At 39.4% G+C, this 16,395-nt stretch overlaps 1 protein-coding gene across 1 annotated transcript in view; it reads left to right on the top strand.

The window, feature by feature from the left end:
• Positions 1-10,226: 10,226 nt before the first annotated feature.
• Positions 10,227-16,395, top strand: part of ccdc69 (coiled-coil domain containing 69) — a 36,160-nt gene continuing 29,991 nt past the window's right edge. Inside the window, exon 1 of the mRNA XM_083980432.1 lies at positions 10,227-10,333. Within this exon, the coding sequence (XP_083836558.1) occupies positions 10,313-10,333 (21 nt within the window). The 5' untranslated portion in view covers positions 10,227-10,312. The remainder of the gene's footprint in view (positions 10,334-16,395) is intronic.

Genomic DNA, 16,395 nt, shown 5'->3' on the forward strand with positions numbered 1-16,395 from the left:
ACAACAGGAGGGTTACGTTCATTCTTGAAAATAGAGAGGGTGTCTGTCCTGCGGATTCGGAAGTTTATTCCAAAGAAGTGGGGCCCGATGGCAAAAAGCCTCCCAGACTTCTTTTAGAGACTCTAGGAGGGTGACAGGGCACTATTTATATAAAATTATCTTTTATTTTTAGCTGAGGAGTAATGTAAATATCAAGCCACATGATTATTATAAGGGCTGGTAGCTACAGGAATGGTCTTGAAAATGGTCTCTCATTGGTTTAGCCTCGGTCTTGTAGCACCTTTGAGTCTTTGCATGTGTTTTCTTAAGGTGCGGTCAGTTGAGCCCTCAGGGCCACCGTACTTTAAACCACTGAAGAAGGTTGTTTTTTTTTGTTTTGTTTTTTTACTTTAGTTTATTGACAGAGACAGTGCACATTAATAAACATTTCTGTAAACATGCCGGTTTAGCCAAGTTGGCTAATTTTCAACCGTAGTCTCTGGGGCAGGTGACTTAAGCACGACAATAATTAAAGTGCATTAAAAAAAACAGTACTATGCCTACTTATAAAATACATGGTATACAATACATTACAATACAATAGATTACAGTGCATACAATAAATTACAAATACATTACAGTTTCAGAGCAGATGGTCACATACTTGATCATCTCTCAACCATAGTTTTTACATTTCAGAAAGCTAAGTGTCATACTCCCTGACCTGAGAGTTGTTGAGATACGTACATGTATTTATTCTTTATCAGTCGACTCTCAGTGGATAAGAACAAACGTAGCCACAGAACATTTTCTGAAGCTTCAGAACAACAGAGACTCTGATCCTCCTGTGATCTGTGACTCAGGTTAAAGATTTTTATAAATAAATCAGGTATTTTTATCTCCAACAAACTGAAGCAGACTTGTGTTTTTTTTTTTTCCTCTCTCCTTCCTATCCTGGACCTGGACCATGAATTTCTCCACATTCACTCTTATGTAACAGGATCATATGCGACTTTATCTCATGTTTGTCCCGCTGCTGTCGTCCACAGTCGTGATCATCAGACCTGCAGCCTGAGGAGGAGAGCAGACACCGAACAGCTCATCTCTCTCAGGAGGAAACAAGAGCCTCAGTGAGACGTTCAAGTGCCTCTGGAAAAAACAGAGACTCCTGGCTGCTGCTCTGAAATATATCTGTCTGCTCCTGGACATTCAGATTTATTATCACTGGTTTCTCACAGGACGAGAGTCAGTTGGTGTCAGCCAATCAGAAGAGAGAAGGCAGCTCTGAGCCTCTCTTCTGATTGACTAACTGTTTTCTAAACTGATGATCCAATAAAAAATAGAGCAGATTTCAGAATAAAACACTCAGAGAAATCAAAATCCTGCAAGTTGTTGGATGGTGGGTCCAGGTGGTGGTGGGTGGGGCTTTGTTGTGACATCACAAAGTGACAGGAAGTCCTGACGGCTGGTTTTAAGCCTCAGTTTCTGAATACAGGCTGTGTGCATTTCTCTGTGGACTGAGGCTTTGATACTTTCACAGTATTAATATAGAACCTAGAGCTGCTTTATAATCACACTACACATGGACATCTACCTTTATACTGTATGGAGCTTTAACACAAACATCTACCTTTATACTGTATGGAGCTTTAATACAAACATCTACCTTTATACTGTATGGAGCTATAATACAAACGTCTACCTTTAAGCTTTCTTCCTCACCTGTCCACCTCCATCTTTTACTTTGCACCTGATTGAAACCGACGTCTGGCGCTAACAGCTAATTCTGAACCCTGACAAATTTCCACACATTAATTTTTGTGTCAGAGCAGCTTAAGGCAGAAAAAAAACAAACTCCTCCTGTCTGTTATACAGACTTATATAGAAGATTATGTTTCCTTCATAGTAGCTCATGTCTTTATTTTGCCCCGAGTGGAAGAAAACATCATTATTAGCATTAATATATGTCAGTTTCATCAACGAAAGCTTCACATTTTCCTCTTCTCCTGTGTTTTATTTTGAAGTTTTGGTCTATAGGAAGATTTTAAAAAACATCTCAGTGTAGTTTTATGTCTCCTCTCTCCAATAATAAAAAAAATAGAGCAGATTTCAGGATAAAACACTCAGAGAAACCAAATCCTGCAAGTTGTTGGATGGATGGTGGGCGGGACTTGGTGTGACTGCTTTGTTGTGACATCACAAAGTGACAGGAAGTCCTGACGGCTGGTTTTTAGTTTTGGACAGGTGAGTGATGTATGAGAGGTGGATTGTGGGTAAATTGAGGCTGAGGCTGAGGACGATGTGCGTTCCGGTTCTCACGCTGATCTGGGATCTGCTGCTGCACAATGAACTGATGACTATTATTAGAGCATCTCGGCCTCAGTTTATATTAAGAACCACACACACACACGCACACACACACACACACACACACACACACACACACACACACACACACACACACACACACACACACACACACACACACACACACACACACACACACACACACACACACTTGACTCAGGTATGTACTGTATGCTCACACACACACACACACCCTTTACAAGCAGTCATTCTTGTAATGCATACACACAGAAGCTCGAAGTTTAAGGCCTTACACACACACACACACACACACACACACACAAAGAGGCGTGTTGATGTATGTTACACACACACACACACACACACACACACACACGGGTCAGTTGATGTGTGGAATGTGGGTTTGTGTGTATTTTTAGCGTGTTCAGCAGCAGTTGTTGTTTCCAGCTTGAGAATAAGTTTCCATCCAACAGCAGCTGCTTCTCTCACTGTTACTGTCCGAACAGGCCACGCCCACTTCCAGGCCAAGGCCACGCCCCCTTCAGACCCAGAGTCCACGCCACCTGGTCCCGGTCCAGATAACGTGCCGGTGTGAACAGCAGCACCTGCACCACCAGGTGAGTCAGGGAGATCACCATGGGAACCTGTGCTGGAGTCCAGCTACTCACCAATCAGATCACATGATGATGATTCATTAGTCCTGAATAAAGATCAGTGGTGTGGTCTAATGTTTTGTAGTGGGTAAACTGTACATACTTGTATCACATAGACCGATGGTTCTCAAACTTTTTTATATCAAGGACCCCAAAATAATACAAAAAATGGTACAATTTCTTTTAGTAGAAAAGAAAAATTGAGAAGAAACTGGTAGAATTTCTCAAAAAAATTCTAAGAAAAGTGGTAAAATGAAAAAAGAAAGAAAACAGTCATAGCCTAGAAATCTAGCTGCACCCTAGCGGCAGCAAATATATTTGCTCCGTAGGTGGGTCTAGAAACGAGCCATAGGAACTTTTTGAGTCTCGAACACCGTTTGTGTTGACCAATCACAGCGCTCTATCTGTTTAGAGAGTCGTTGGGCGGCTTAACGCCATGACGACATACATTTTAATTGGCTTGTCAGGCTAACGTCATCCTGCTCTTTGCTCTGATTGGTCGTAGCGGCGCGCTACCCTATTGGTGCAGAGGCAGTTTGAAAGACAGCCTTCATCCCGCCCCCTGGATTGAGCCGAGGTCTACCGGTCGTTGCCAGACTAGACATTTTAATGATGTAGTCTGGCTTGTCAGGCTAAAACAGTCAAACAATAATCAATATAAGTGAAAAAAAGGTGAAAAAATTAGTTAGGGACCCCCTTGAACCCTGTCAACCCTCCCACTTTGAGAACCATTGACATATAGCCTACTTTTACTGTAGTTCGATAGTTTTGTTGTACTGGGTATACTGAAATATTTATGCATTTTCAGTGGGTATACTGAGTATACCTGTGTATTACATATATTACACCACTGATAAAGATCAATATGTTTCTATAGATCAGTAGGCTACTGTCAGTAATCTTATTTATTGAACGACATCGTAGTGATTCTAAAATAAATGCAACAAGAAAATAGCAAGTCATTAGCATTAGCCTAGCTGCTGCAGACTTTATTATTAGTAAAAACTTGTGATAGCTAAAATAACATTGCATAAAACATTAGGTGCTAAAGTCAGCCTTAATTACAATATAGGCTATTGGTAAAATATGACATCATGTAGCATTAGCGGCTAACCAGTACATGTCTGAGGTCCAGATTGAATAAAAATGTCATTAGCATTAGCATTTGATTATTGTTTAAAAACTTGTTTTAAAATAACTTTATAAAACATTAGCTAGGTAATGTTGGAAGTGAAAATGAAAAAGTCAAAGTAGCATAAGCTGCTGATTCTGATACCCAGCAGTGTTAGCCGCTGTAGCTCGGTTAGCACTAGTGAGGTAAAAAAAAGAGGTAAAAACTTAGATAATAATGACAATAGTGATCAATAATGAATCAATAATTTACCACTTGCATGAAATTTAAAATATAGTTTGTTGAAATAACTTTTAAATTTGGTTATTAACAATGAATTTTCTGTTGAAATGAGAATAAACGTGGCGAGTCCAGTCTGACTGTAGCTAGTAAACATAGTAAACAGCCTGTAGTTGTTTACGTCTCACCTGAGTCTGAGTTTGCAGCCAAGTCTCGTCTCATCTCTTCATTCATGGATCTGGACGACGTCGTTTCTCATTAACGACTTCACTTAATCCCAGATTTAGCCGAGAACCAGCTGAGTTACCCAGGCTCAATTAAACTAGATAATCAGATTAAGTTCACCTGTCCTTGAGCTGCAGGTGATGTCAAACTAAACATTTTTACCTCCATTTAAGTCATTAACCAAACCTGATTAAGAGCTACAGGATGCAGTTGCACTTGATTGATCCACACCAACATGTTTGTATCAGTGAAAGTCAAACTTTGTGTTTTATTGTTGTGTTACTGACCTCGACCCGGCTTGTTTTTTTCTGTTCCCTGTCTTGTCTTGCGTTGTGGTGTTTAGTTTCTGAGTGTATCTGTTGCAGGAGTTTGTGTTGGCAAAGCGACAGGTTTATCAGGAGCTGCTGCAGAGATACCAGAGTGTGTTCGCTGCTGGGAACTGACCAGGAAGAAAAACACAAAGTATGAAAAACACTCAGAAACATGGCTGAAAATTAAACTTTTAGCACGTAAATATGATAATTAATACTTCTTTTTTGTTTCTGTGGCACCCGGGTGTCATGTTGGGGTTATATCACCAATTTTAGGCCTAAATAATAACGCTAAAAATCTAAATAAACACGTTGCATACTCAGAGAGACACGTCCGACACATCTGTCTCGTCTCACCTTCCTTGTGTCTCCAGATGTTTGGGACCAGATTTGATTTATTGTGAATTTTCCACCTGTTTGTGTCTGGAAATATTGAAATTATCCCATTTTCCATTTTTCAAAACACAGTAGCCTATAAATCCTTATTTGGACATTAATATGGAAACAGTGTCCATGTTGTGTGGTGGTGTATTTATTAGAGTCATGAGTAAACTCGTCAAACTAAACAGTGGAAGGAAAGAATATTTTATCCCACCACTAAGCAAAACACATGACGGTGATTATCAAACCTTCTGTGTGTGATACGGTAGTGGGAGTGAATGAGGGGGTGATTTCAGGCCCGTGGCTGTTTCCATGACGCCGTTCAACACGTCCACACATAACACTGATTTAAGACGTCTTATCACTCCGACATTCAGAGCTTAGGAGGATTTGAATTTGACTTTTTTCCTTTTCTTTCTTGTTTTTGTGAACGTGACCCAGAGGTCAGGAAAGAAAATCCTCAAAAAGCAGATTTTCATTAGGAAAAATTTTATTCATTTCTTAAAAATCCATCAGTAGGCTATATTCTATTCTTTCTGTTTTAAATTGGTATTTTAAGGGATAGTTCAACATTTTGGCAAATTGGCCCATTGCCATAATCGCTATAGTCCTAGCACTCAGTTCGTTACCTTTAATTGTCGGTGTGAGCTGTTTTTAGAACGGCCGAACCAAGCGACGAGCTGCACGCTACGGAGGCTCATGGGATTTCTTGGTTTCCCTCATCAAACTCATCAAATACACAATCCAAAAACCTGCACATTCACCACGCTATGAGATAATAACAGAACGTTACCAGACAGAGTTGTTTTAGAGGGAAATTCATGCAAAACCGCTGATGCACGTTGCCTTCAGGGACAGTTTTTCATCATCAGTCTCTGTATTTCCCTCTAAAACAACTCTGTCTGGTAACGTTGTGTTATTATCTCATAGCGTGGTGAATGTGCAGGTCACAACTTGTCCACCAGAGTGTTTTGGAGTTGTTGGATTGTGTATTTGATGAGTTTGATGAGGGAAACCAAGAAATCCCATAATGAGCCTCCGTAGCGTAGCTCTGAGCAGCTCGCGGCTCTGCTCCACCGTTCTAAAAATAGCTTGCACTGACAATTAAAGGTAACGAACCTACTGCTATGACTATAGGGATTATGTCAATGGACCAATTTGCCAAAATGTTGAACTATCCCTTTAAATATTCAAAGTTTATACATCCACAGTCCTGAGGTTGTTATGGTTCGATGTCCTTACAACACAAACACACCGACACTGATACTAGATGAAACAAACACCAGGATTCAAACTTTGCTTTCTGCAGAAACAAGAAGAAAACAAGTGAATGAGTCTCGGCAAGATTATTTATTATTATTATTAAAAATATATTTTAATCCCAGTTCAGATTTAAAGTGCTCAACTTCATCCGCGTAAAAACCAAGAACGGGTTAATGAGAGAAACTCACGGTGCCTGTGGAGTCAATGGACAATTTACTGGTTTACAGGAATCAAACCTGCTGACTAACTGTGTGTGTGTCTTGTTGTGTACTTTTTTGTGTGTCCATGTTCTGCTTTTACATTAATTTTATGCATGTGTGTGTGTGTGTGTGTTGCTGTCAGAGACTCACAACGCCCTCACATGAACATATGGATGACAACATCTGCAGCTCTGTGTGTGTGTGTGTGTGTTTTATGGGCTGTAGGTTTCGCTCATATAAACGCCCATGAGCAGAAGCAGGAGGAGAAGAATCCAGAAACCTGCTGAGCTCAACAGGCAGTAAACAATAAATCTGCAGCCTCGTCCTGAAAACCGCAAACTGCATGCAGCCGCCATTTTGAAATGTACTGTAACTGTCCGTCAACAAACAGCCGCACCAAGCACAGACACCCAAACCCCCCCGAGGGCCCCCGCTGCTGATTATTAACATGTCTTATGTCTGAAAGTCATGAAGCCTGAAAGACACAAAACGACCACAAAGAGACACAACAGCAACAGTAAACAGTCTGTGCTCATTGTCTCATCATCTGTTCCTGCTGCTGTCTCCTCCTGTCATTGTCTGTGGAGATTAAATTAATAACATAAGAGAAAAATGAATGGGAGGTATTATATTTACACACACACACACACACACACACACACACACACACACATACATACATACAGTACACACTGGGCTGTGTGTGACATCAGCTTTTAAAAATGTGATGATATCAGAGATCTCATGGGACGATTCACACGGATGCTGCTGAAGTAGAAACACCCTCCTGAAGCTGCAGCTCAGCTCAGCACTGTTCGCTTTTTACTACACAACCTCAGACAAGTGAACATTACAGTACATAAAGGATCATAATTTAATTTGCAACATCTGCAGAGACCGGCCTCACATGTGATATATAGTATTCATACCCCCTTCAATTTGTCACTGTTTGTTCTTTTGCAGATTTATGTTAAAATCTAAATTTTTTTTTTTTATTTCTCATATACTCACCATCATGAAAGCACAAACCCAGAATTTTTGATTTTTTTGCAAATTAATTAAAAAACGAAAAACTGAAATATCACCATTTTTTTTATTTTAACATAAAACTGCCTACATCAAAGTCAAAGTGTCTTTATTTGTCCCAAACAGGGAGAATTGATTTGCAGCCAGGAAGATCCACACATTCAAACACACACAAATAGACAACACCAGATAACATGTAACATATCATGGGCAGATTAAAAGAACCTACTGCAAGATAAAATATAATTAAAAAGTGCCAAACAAATAAATATTAAACAGCACGGGGCCTAAAGTGCAAATGCAACAGGCAGGTTACAACAGCTGTGAACAGTCTGTATATACATACAATTAATTATCTACTGTTAAATAAAAAAGTTGCTAACTACAGTATGTACAAGTGATTCATGAAACCAATTAGAAGCATTTTCATATGTATTGTCTACCCTCCGTATATGCTTATATTTCAGACAGACATTACATAAAAATTCAACATATACATAAACATAACATATAACTTTACTCTGGGCCTCCCATGCATGTTAGAAACCTGTATGATCATCATAGCTGACATGTGGAAACATCAGTCAGCCTGTACCAGTTGCAGGAGATGCAAACTCTGCGTTCTAGAACACAACACGTCACGTCATGTGTTCTAGAACGCGTGAGACACGAGCGTTCTAGAACCCCACTGCAGTGACAAACCTAGCAACGGTAACTAAGGCAGGGCGGGGTTTTATCATCCCCTTGTTAAAGTATGATGATGTCGACATCAACGCATTCTTTTAGTGTGATCATAAAAAATAATGAGAACATTCTTCTTTACGCACACCACAATAGCCCTGTACGTAAAGTGGATACTTTTAAAAAAAAAATATATTATTTTAACGTTTTGTTGTAAATTAATAAACAATGACGTCACAGAGTTCGTGACAATGTAGGAATAAGATGAAGCGACCTCTGGAAAAACAAACTGCATTGTGACTGTGGCACGCAGAGAGGTTTTTTTTTATTTATTTTTTAATTAGCCTTTTATTATTTTAGCGCCACATAAAGTTGAGATTTAACAAACTGCAAACTTCACAGCTTCTCTCAACATTACGGTAACAGTTTAAAATCACAGACAATGGACCCGCTACTGCGCATGTCGAGGTTTGACAAGGCGCTGCCTTCATGAGCTGTAGGAAATTACACAACTCCATCTCTGTAGCTGATTCTTGTGCAGTTTTGAACCAAGTAAATGTTATTAAAATGTGTTCTTTCTTTAGAAATAGGCCTACTTTAAGGGGAAAATGTTTATTGGTGTTTATTGACGACTAATGCATGTGTTATTTATCTTCAAGGTTATCAACCTATTCACGTGTCCTCTGAAACCATCAAAAAAAAAAAAAAACATCTTCAAAAAAATAAAATCAAAGAATAAGAAGAACTGAGTTGTCCTTTGCATCCTTCAACGATTCATTGATCAAGCTGTTTTTCAAGTTTGGGCAGAGTTGTGGTCACAGAAAGCAAACAGAACTTGACAGCAACTATACTCAGGTGGAATCCAACATTTATTTATCATTTATCATTGATAGGATACCTGACTCATGACGATTTTTCTAATTAATATCTCATTATCTCAGTTTAGTTAAAAATGATCTGTTTTTTTCTCTCTCAATGACAGAAGATGCTTTTAATTCTAATTCTAATTGATGATGTATACATGTTACACATTGACCAGTGAATGCATAGAAACAGCATTTTTAAAGCTTGGTTACTTTTTTATTTTTTATTCGGTTAAAGCAGAAGTAAGCGATCCAGTCGTTTTGGCTAACTTCTTGTCAGCCGATGGAGTCAGCTACGTCACCGCATGCACGCGCATCCCTTGGCTGCACATGCAGAGAGGACCGCCCCTTTATGCCGTTCTCTCTCCTCATTGGATAAAGGTTGTAGGATACAAGGAAAGTTTTCTCCTCGGCTTACAGCAGAGCAGAGTGACTGACAGACCCGTGTTTCAGACCAAACACTCTCTATAGAAGTGATTGCTGTCGGAAGATATAACTATTTAAGACTTATATTAACACAAATATTCCGCTTAGGCCTACTTCTGTTTTAATTTATTAAAAATGATCTGTTTTATGTTTTTTCAATGACAAACATGGCTTTTAATTCTAATTGATAAATGTTACACATTGACCTGTGAATGAATAGGCTACAAACAGCATTTTTAAAGCATTGGTTACTTTTTTTTTTTTTTTTTTTATTCGGTTAAAACTAAAAACACACTTGTATTTTCTACATTTCCCGGTAAAACTTGGAGTAAAACCTCATGACAACACATTTATTTTATCTCACAGTAACCTCGTCCTTATCCCCACATGGTTAATTCATGGAGCAGCAGCAGCAGCTATATTGACGAGCCTATTCCGGGTCCCTGAACGCAGCACAGATAAGCTCAGTCAGTCCCCCCGTGGCCGGCGGCTGTAGCGGTGCTGCGTTCACTGGACTTTTTTTTCTTCTTTCCTCCGGAGTGTTTGAAAGTTGTCAACAGAGGGAGGAGGACGAGGAGCGGAGAGTCTGAGCGGCTTCACACCGACACCGGAGCTCGGAGGAGGAATGGGCTGCAGCCAAAGCAAGGTGAGGACTGGAGGACCCCGGCCGGCCGGACTCGAACCGGCTCGGTTCAACGTTAGACGAGACTCTGGGGGAAGTTGACTTTGTTTTCTGGGGGGAGGAGGAGGAGGAGGAGGTTCATTAGCAGGCGGCCGGCGGCTGCTGCTGCTGCTGCTGCTGCTGCTGCACGGCCGAGAAACGTGCGGGGAATGAGCTCCGGATAATAATGGACCCGGTCGGTGCTGCGGACGGAGCTCAGTCCGGACTCGGAGCTCCGGGTCCGGGTCTGGACCGGGATCAGCTCTGATGCAGGTGTCGAAGCGGCGCCGGAGAAAAAAAAAATGCGTTAAAAAAACCCTGCAAAGCGAAACTTTAGAGTCGTTTCTCCACATCTGGTTTTAATCTGCATCGTGTTTGAATTTGAGGCGGTTTTTTTTTTCTTTTTCTTTTTTCTAAGTTTCATTCTGACGGTTCTGAACATTTCATAGCTCTATCATAAAGAATCAATAGGCCCATTTATTAATCACACTGAGTTTAAACTCATCCCTGCATGTGTCTAACATGTGGTTCCTATTGTCCTGATGTTCACACAGTGACATTTCTAAACATCCACCAACACTGAGTCACTTCTTGTCCTTTAATCTCCACAGAAGAAACAATTCAGTTAATTCAATTCAATGCAAAGAACTTTATTTTTCTGTTAGGAACTTCATTTGTGGAAAAGCGTGAGTGCACATCCATGTGTATTTATCTTGTTCATTTACAAACCAGCAGTTGAATCAAGCCAACTGGACTTAGTTTTTTGTCTTGAAGATGTTTCGTCCCTTATCCGTGTGGCTTCATCATGATGAAGTTGGATTTCTGTAAACATCCACCAACAATGAGTCACTTCTTGTCCTTTAATCTCCACAGAAACAAACTCTTTAACCTCATGTGTCCCTCTGTTGTTACCAGAGGAATAAAACACTGGTCTTACTTCTCTGGGCAGTTGAATCAAGTCAACTGGACTTAGGCTACCGGTAGTTTTTGTCATGAAGATGTTTCGTCCCTTCATGATGAAGCACTCAAAATCTTACCAAGAATATTTGTCTTATTTCTAGTCAAAATGTCATTTCTAGTCAAAACAAATCTCATTATACGTAAGATTACATAATAAGTAGCTTGTTTTGAGACACTTTTTACTTCTTTCAAGAATATTTTCACTTGAAATAAGTAGAAAAATCTGATAGTGGAGCAAGTTTTTCTTTCTTATAATTTACAAGCACAAAAAACTTGCTTTCACTGGCAGATTTTTCTACTTATTTCAAGTGAAAATGTGTTTGAAACAAGTGAAATTATCTAAAAACAAGTAATTTTTTAGGTGGAAAGAGATTAGTTTTGACTAGAAATGAGACATTTTGACAAGTAATGAGACAAATATTCTTGGAAAGATTTTGAGTTTTTGCAGTGTTGTCCTTTAATCTCCACAGAAACCAAGAGAAACCAACTTATGACCTCATGTGTCCCTCTGTTGTTACCGTAGGTTTAATGTGGAGATTAAAAGGACAAGAAGTGACTCATAGTTGGTGGATGTTTAACAGAAATCCAACTTATCCAAGTGACTTCATCACGATGAAGTCACTTGGATAAGGATCGAAACGTCTTCAAGACAAAAAACTAAATCCAGTCGACTTGATTCAATCGCCTAGAGAGATGCGACCTTTGATCTGTGGACAAAAAAAACCCTCCGCAGACAAACACACTGGTCTTTACTGTTGTTTGTGTAGTTGCAGTTTCTCCGACCGACTGAGTCCAGGATATAAAGTATCTGGAGGTTGGCAGCTGCCGTCCTCCTCCAGTTATTGATAGAAAGTGACGGAGCAGCGGCCGTGGGCTTCAGGCTCCATGTGGGTCAGAGGTTTCCCGGCCGAGGGCCCCGGGGCCTCCTGTTGTCGGACTCTGATGGCAATTTGTCAAATATAAATCACAGACGGTCCCTTGTGTTGTGTTGTGTTGTGTGTTTTAAATCCATTTGTGTTGAACTCTTGAGGAACTCCACGGCTTCTCTTCGGCCGATCATTAATATCAACGTTGACAACCTTCAGCTGGAGGCCTCACATCTGCAAATGTAGAGCGTAATATTGATTTAAATTTAAATTTTAAGCTCTACATTTGCACTTTAACTTATTTTTGGACTTATTTTATGGTTTGTGTTGGTGTCGTCTGTGCTCTTAATGTGGATGAATAGAAGTGTGTTTGTCATTCTCTGTTTTTATGATGAGCTACCTGACATTGGAATTTTATAATAAAGTTAGCAGAGTTGAACTGCGATGTGATCGACTCGGTCCCGTTGAGCTGTATCAGTCCAGTGAAGTGTTGTTGTTACACAGTGTTTCTCCCAGCACGAGCCGTCATCATGACAAAAAATGATGATTATATTGATTGTTATTGATGACTTATCTTTAATAAAATCCAGGAGAACATTGGATTTTACAAGAATTACAATTACAAGAATTTGTATTTGTCATTTCTCATTAAAAACTGAAATATTGTTCCCCCAACAAGAACCAGTACCACGGTAATTGCTAAGAATTATTCAATATTGCTACTAATGATAGCCAAACTGAAAACTGTCGGAGTAACGTCAGGTTGTTGTCGGTTGATCCGGTGAATGATGAACTTTCAGGGTTGATCAGAATTTTCCTCTGGATGTAAACATGCTGCAGACTTCCACTTGTAAGCAAATCAGGCAGTGCCCTAATGAATTTGGTCTATTAGGCTATTATTTTTTAATGTATTATTAGTTTAACAGCTCTGGGCCGTTCAACTAACTTAAAAAAAACTTATTTGTGGAATTTTTTGCACTAATATTGTCCATTTGGAATAACATTCTGTTTTTGAATAAAGTTAGGGAGAAAGAAATAAATGATACCAGTGACATGCTGGATCAAACTAAGAAACAACTCCTCCTCTCGTTCTTCTCTTCCCTACAATGTAAATCAAATTTGTGCCTTTTTTTTTTATCCGATTAATCGATTAATCGAAGAAATCATCGACAGATTAATTGATTATCAAAATAATCGTTAGTTGCAGCCCTAGTTTTGACACTTTGTTGTACAGTATTGATGACTTATCTGTCGTAAAGTCCGTTGGTTTTGGTCGTTTTGTCGTAGTACGGTGTTGATGACGGAGCCTGTTGCTGTTTGTTGAGACGAACCAGACGTCGGTCGCTCTGATACTGATACTGTTATCATCAGAAAATACTTCCAGTACTTCCTGAATACAGTATCAGAGGTATCAGTGAGTTCTTTGAGTCCTGACCCAGTAATCAATGTCAGATGTTGATAAAACAGCTGCTTGTTTGCTCTGGGAACCAGTTCTTCGTCTTCACTGTTTTAAAAGAATATTATAGTTCACACAGGAAGTCGCACCGTGCAGCTGCTGCTTTAGGTCGGAGAAGAAGAACTGACTTCCTGTAACAAGTGTTAAGTTTAAGCAAAGAGTCAACAATTAGGCAACATGTTGCACAGGAAAGTCCCACCAGTCAAAAAAAAATACAACATGTACAGTTTACAGTATATGATGTTAAATTTGTCCCAAGAGGAACTAGAGAAGGAAGTGAAGGAAATTCAAACCTTAATGAGGTAGATGAGGTTTTTTAACTCAGCTGATGCACAAGTTCTGGTTTTGAAATCAACAATAACAGGAAGAAAAATCAGTTCTGTTACGTCTGAAGTTGTTGTTTTCCCATTGGACATTTGGACAACACACCTGTTAAATGATTGGCTGTTTGTAGCTCATGGCGCCATCGTGAAGGGATACGATTGGCTCTGGTTTTTTATCTCCCAGGTTCTTTATTTTGTGTCTTTTGGACGTGAGGAATCTGTTGGACTGAGTTCTGCCAAAACAGGTGTAAACCAGGTGTTGACCAGGTGTTGGAGAGCGTCAGAGGTGACATCATCATTCTGCTGCTGCTGCTGATGGACTGATGATGCTCGTTCATCTGTTTCCCAGTTGTAGAATGAGACTCACATGTGGAGCTGCAGAGAGAAAATGAATCGTTTAAACTGTTTTATAACAAATAAACTGACAAGAAGAGAGATTTTATTTTCCTTCTTCTCTTGCTCTCAGATTTTTCTGGGCTAAACCCAAATCATCTAACGAACGAGAGAAAAAGAGTTTCTGCAGAAAAACATGAGTCATTATTCGTCGTAATCTTTGGACTGAAATGAAAACATTTAGAGAAGCACAGTGCAAAAACTCAACATCTTTCCAAGAATATTTGTCTTATTTCTTGTCAAAACCAATCTCTTTTAAAGAAAAACTTGCTCCACTATCAGATTTTTCTACTTATTTCAAGTGAAAATATGCTTGAAAGAGGTAAAACGTGTCAAAAACAAGCTACTTTTTATGTGATGAGTCTTATTTTAGGTATAATTAGATTTGATTTGACTAGAAATTACATTTTGACTAGAAATAGGACAAATATTCTTGGTAAGATTTTGAGTTTTTGCAGTGTATAAGAAGAAACAGCTCAACTTGATTTTCTTTCCTATTATAAACACACAAAGAACATGCTTTCACTGGCAGATTTTTCTACTTATTTCAAGTGAAAATGAGTTTGAAACAAGTACATTTTCTTATTTTAAGTGGAAAGAGATTAGTTCTGACTAGAAATGAGACATTTTGACAAGAAATAAGACAAATATTCTTGGTAAGATTTTGAGTTTCACCACCAGGACAGAGGAAGCAGACCCCAGTCCCAGTCCCAGTCCCAGAGGCTGTTGTTACATAACCTGAGAGCCAGTAAAGCTTTGATTAGCTCAGAATAGAAACAGCTTGGTCAGAGCAGCTCAGCAGGAGGAGGAGGAGGAGGAGGAGGAGGAGGAGGAGGAGGAGGGACGATGGGCTTTAATACGGCTTCATTTCAAAGCAGCACCTGTGCTGAGCTGACTCACCTGTGCAACGCCGTGAGGAGTCAACACAAAGTTTCACAAGATGCCAAACAAAGAAAACTCAGCTGATCTTATCTCTGCAGTCGAGGTTTCGACTCATCTGAGACGAGGAGGAACAAACCTGATGTTCACGTCAAACTAGTGACACGTCAGGTTTTACTTTTAATAAAAATGATTTAAATCCTGTTTTCATGGAGCCACTGAGTCTAGAACACAAAACACTGAAGGGACTGAACTACGGTGGCCCTGAGAGCTCAATACACCTCAACCAGACAAAACACAGTTAAAGCTGAACTCTCCAGGTCTGGTGTCTCCTCCTCTGTGTCTCTAACCCTCCTCTCCTCCATGTGCATCTGTTTTTCAATGAAGCCGGTGAGAAATCGGTCCATGGAGCGGTGGATAACGTTATTTATCATCTACCATGTTACCATGTTGTGTATATCTGTGTAGTCTTATCTGTCATGAACAAGAGATTACGGGTTACGGGGCGCGTTACGTTTGTGTGGCGGTGCCGCAGAGGTGGAAGGCAGAGAGCCTCCGTTCTCCCTGGAACTAGTTACAAGTCATTGATTTAACCAGCACTAGGACTCTGAAGCTGCTTCATTAAGCTACAAATGTAGTAGAGTTAAGGTAAAAGTCCTGCATAGTTCTTCTGTAATTAGTTTGAACTGAAAATAGTCACAACATGACAGGAAGTGTTTCCAGGGGACACTAAACTGTGATGAACCTGCTGGGATTTATCTGTATGGACATATTATAATATACATTGTTGTTGTTATAGTAGATTTTATTTACAATATGTCTATGATCAGTGGATTTTAACCTCAAAAGTGACAGAATCAGAATCAGAAATGTTTTTATTGCTAAGAGCAGTACACAGTTTGCAGCACAAGGAACTTGTTGTGGTGTCAGGTGCAAACATAAAGGTAACAAAAAATAGTTGGGTCGGGGATAAAATCAAAATTTGAATAAAATAAGATAACAATAAAATAGAATAAATTAAAATAAACATACTCTAGTGCAAAAAAATACGCATATACTCTATACAATTTATGATTTAGCCTATATAAAAAGAATAAAAAAGAGAAAGTTATTGTGCAAATTGTTGTGACAGTTGAAGTCATTTAACTGATGAGTCGATCAGTAATATTC

Source organism: Trachurus trachurus, assembly GCF_905171665.1.
Source record: "Trachurus trachurus genome assembly, chromosome: 10".
NCBI classification, from domain to species: domain Eukaryota; kingdom Metazoa; phylum Chordata; class Actinopteri; order Carangiformes; family Carangidae; genus Trachurus; species Trachurus trachurus.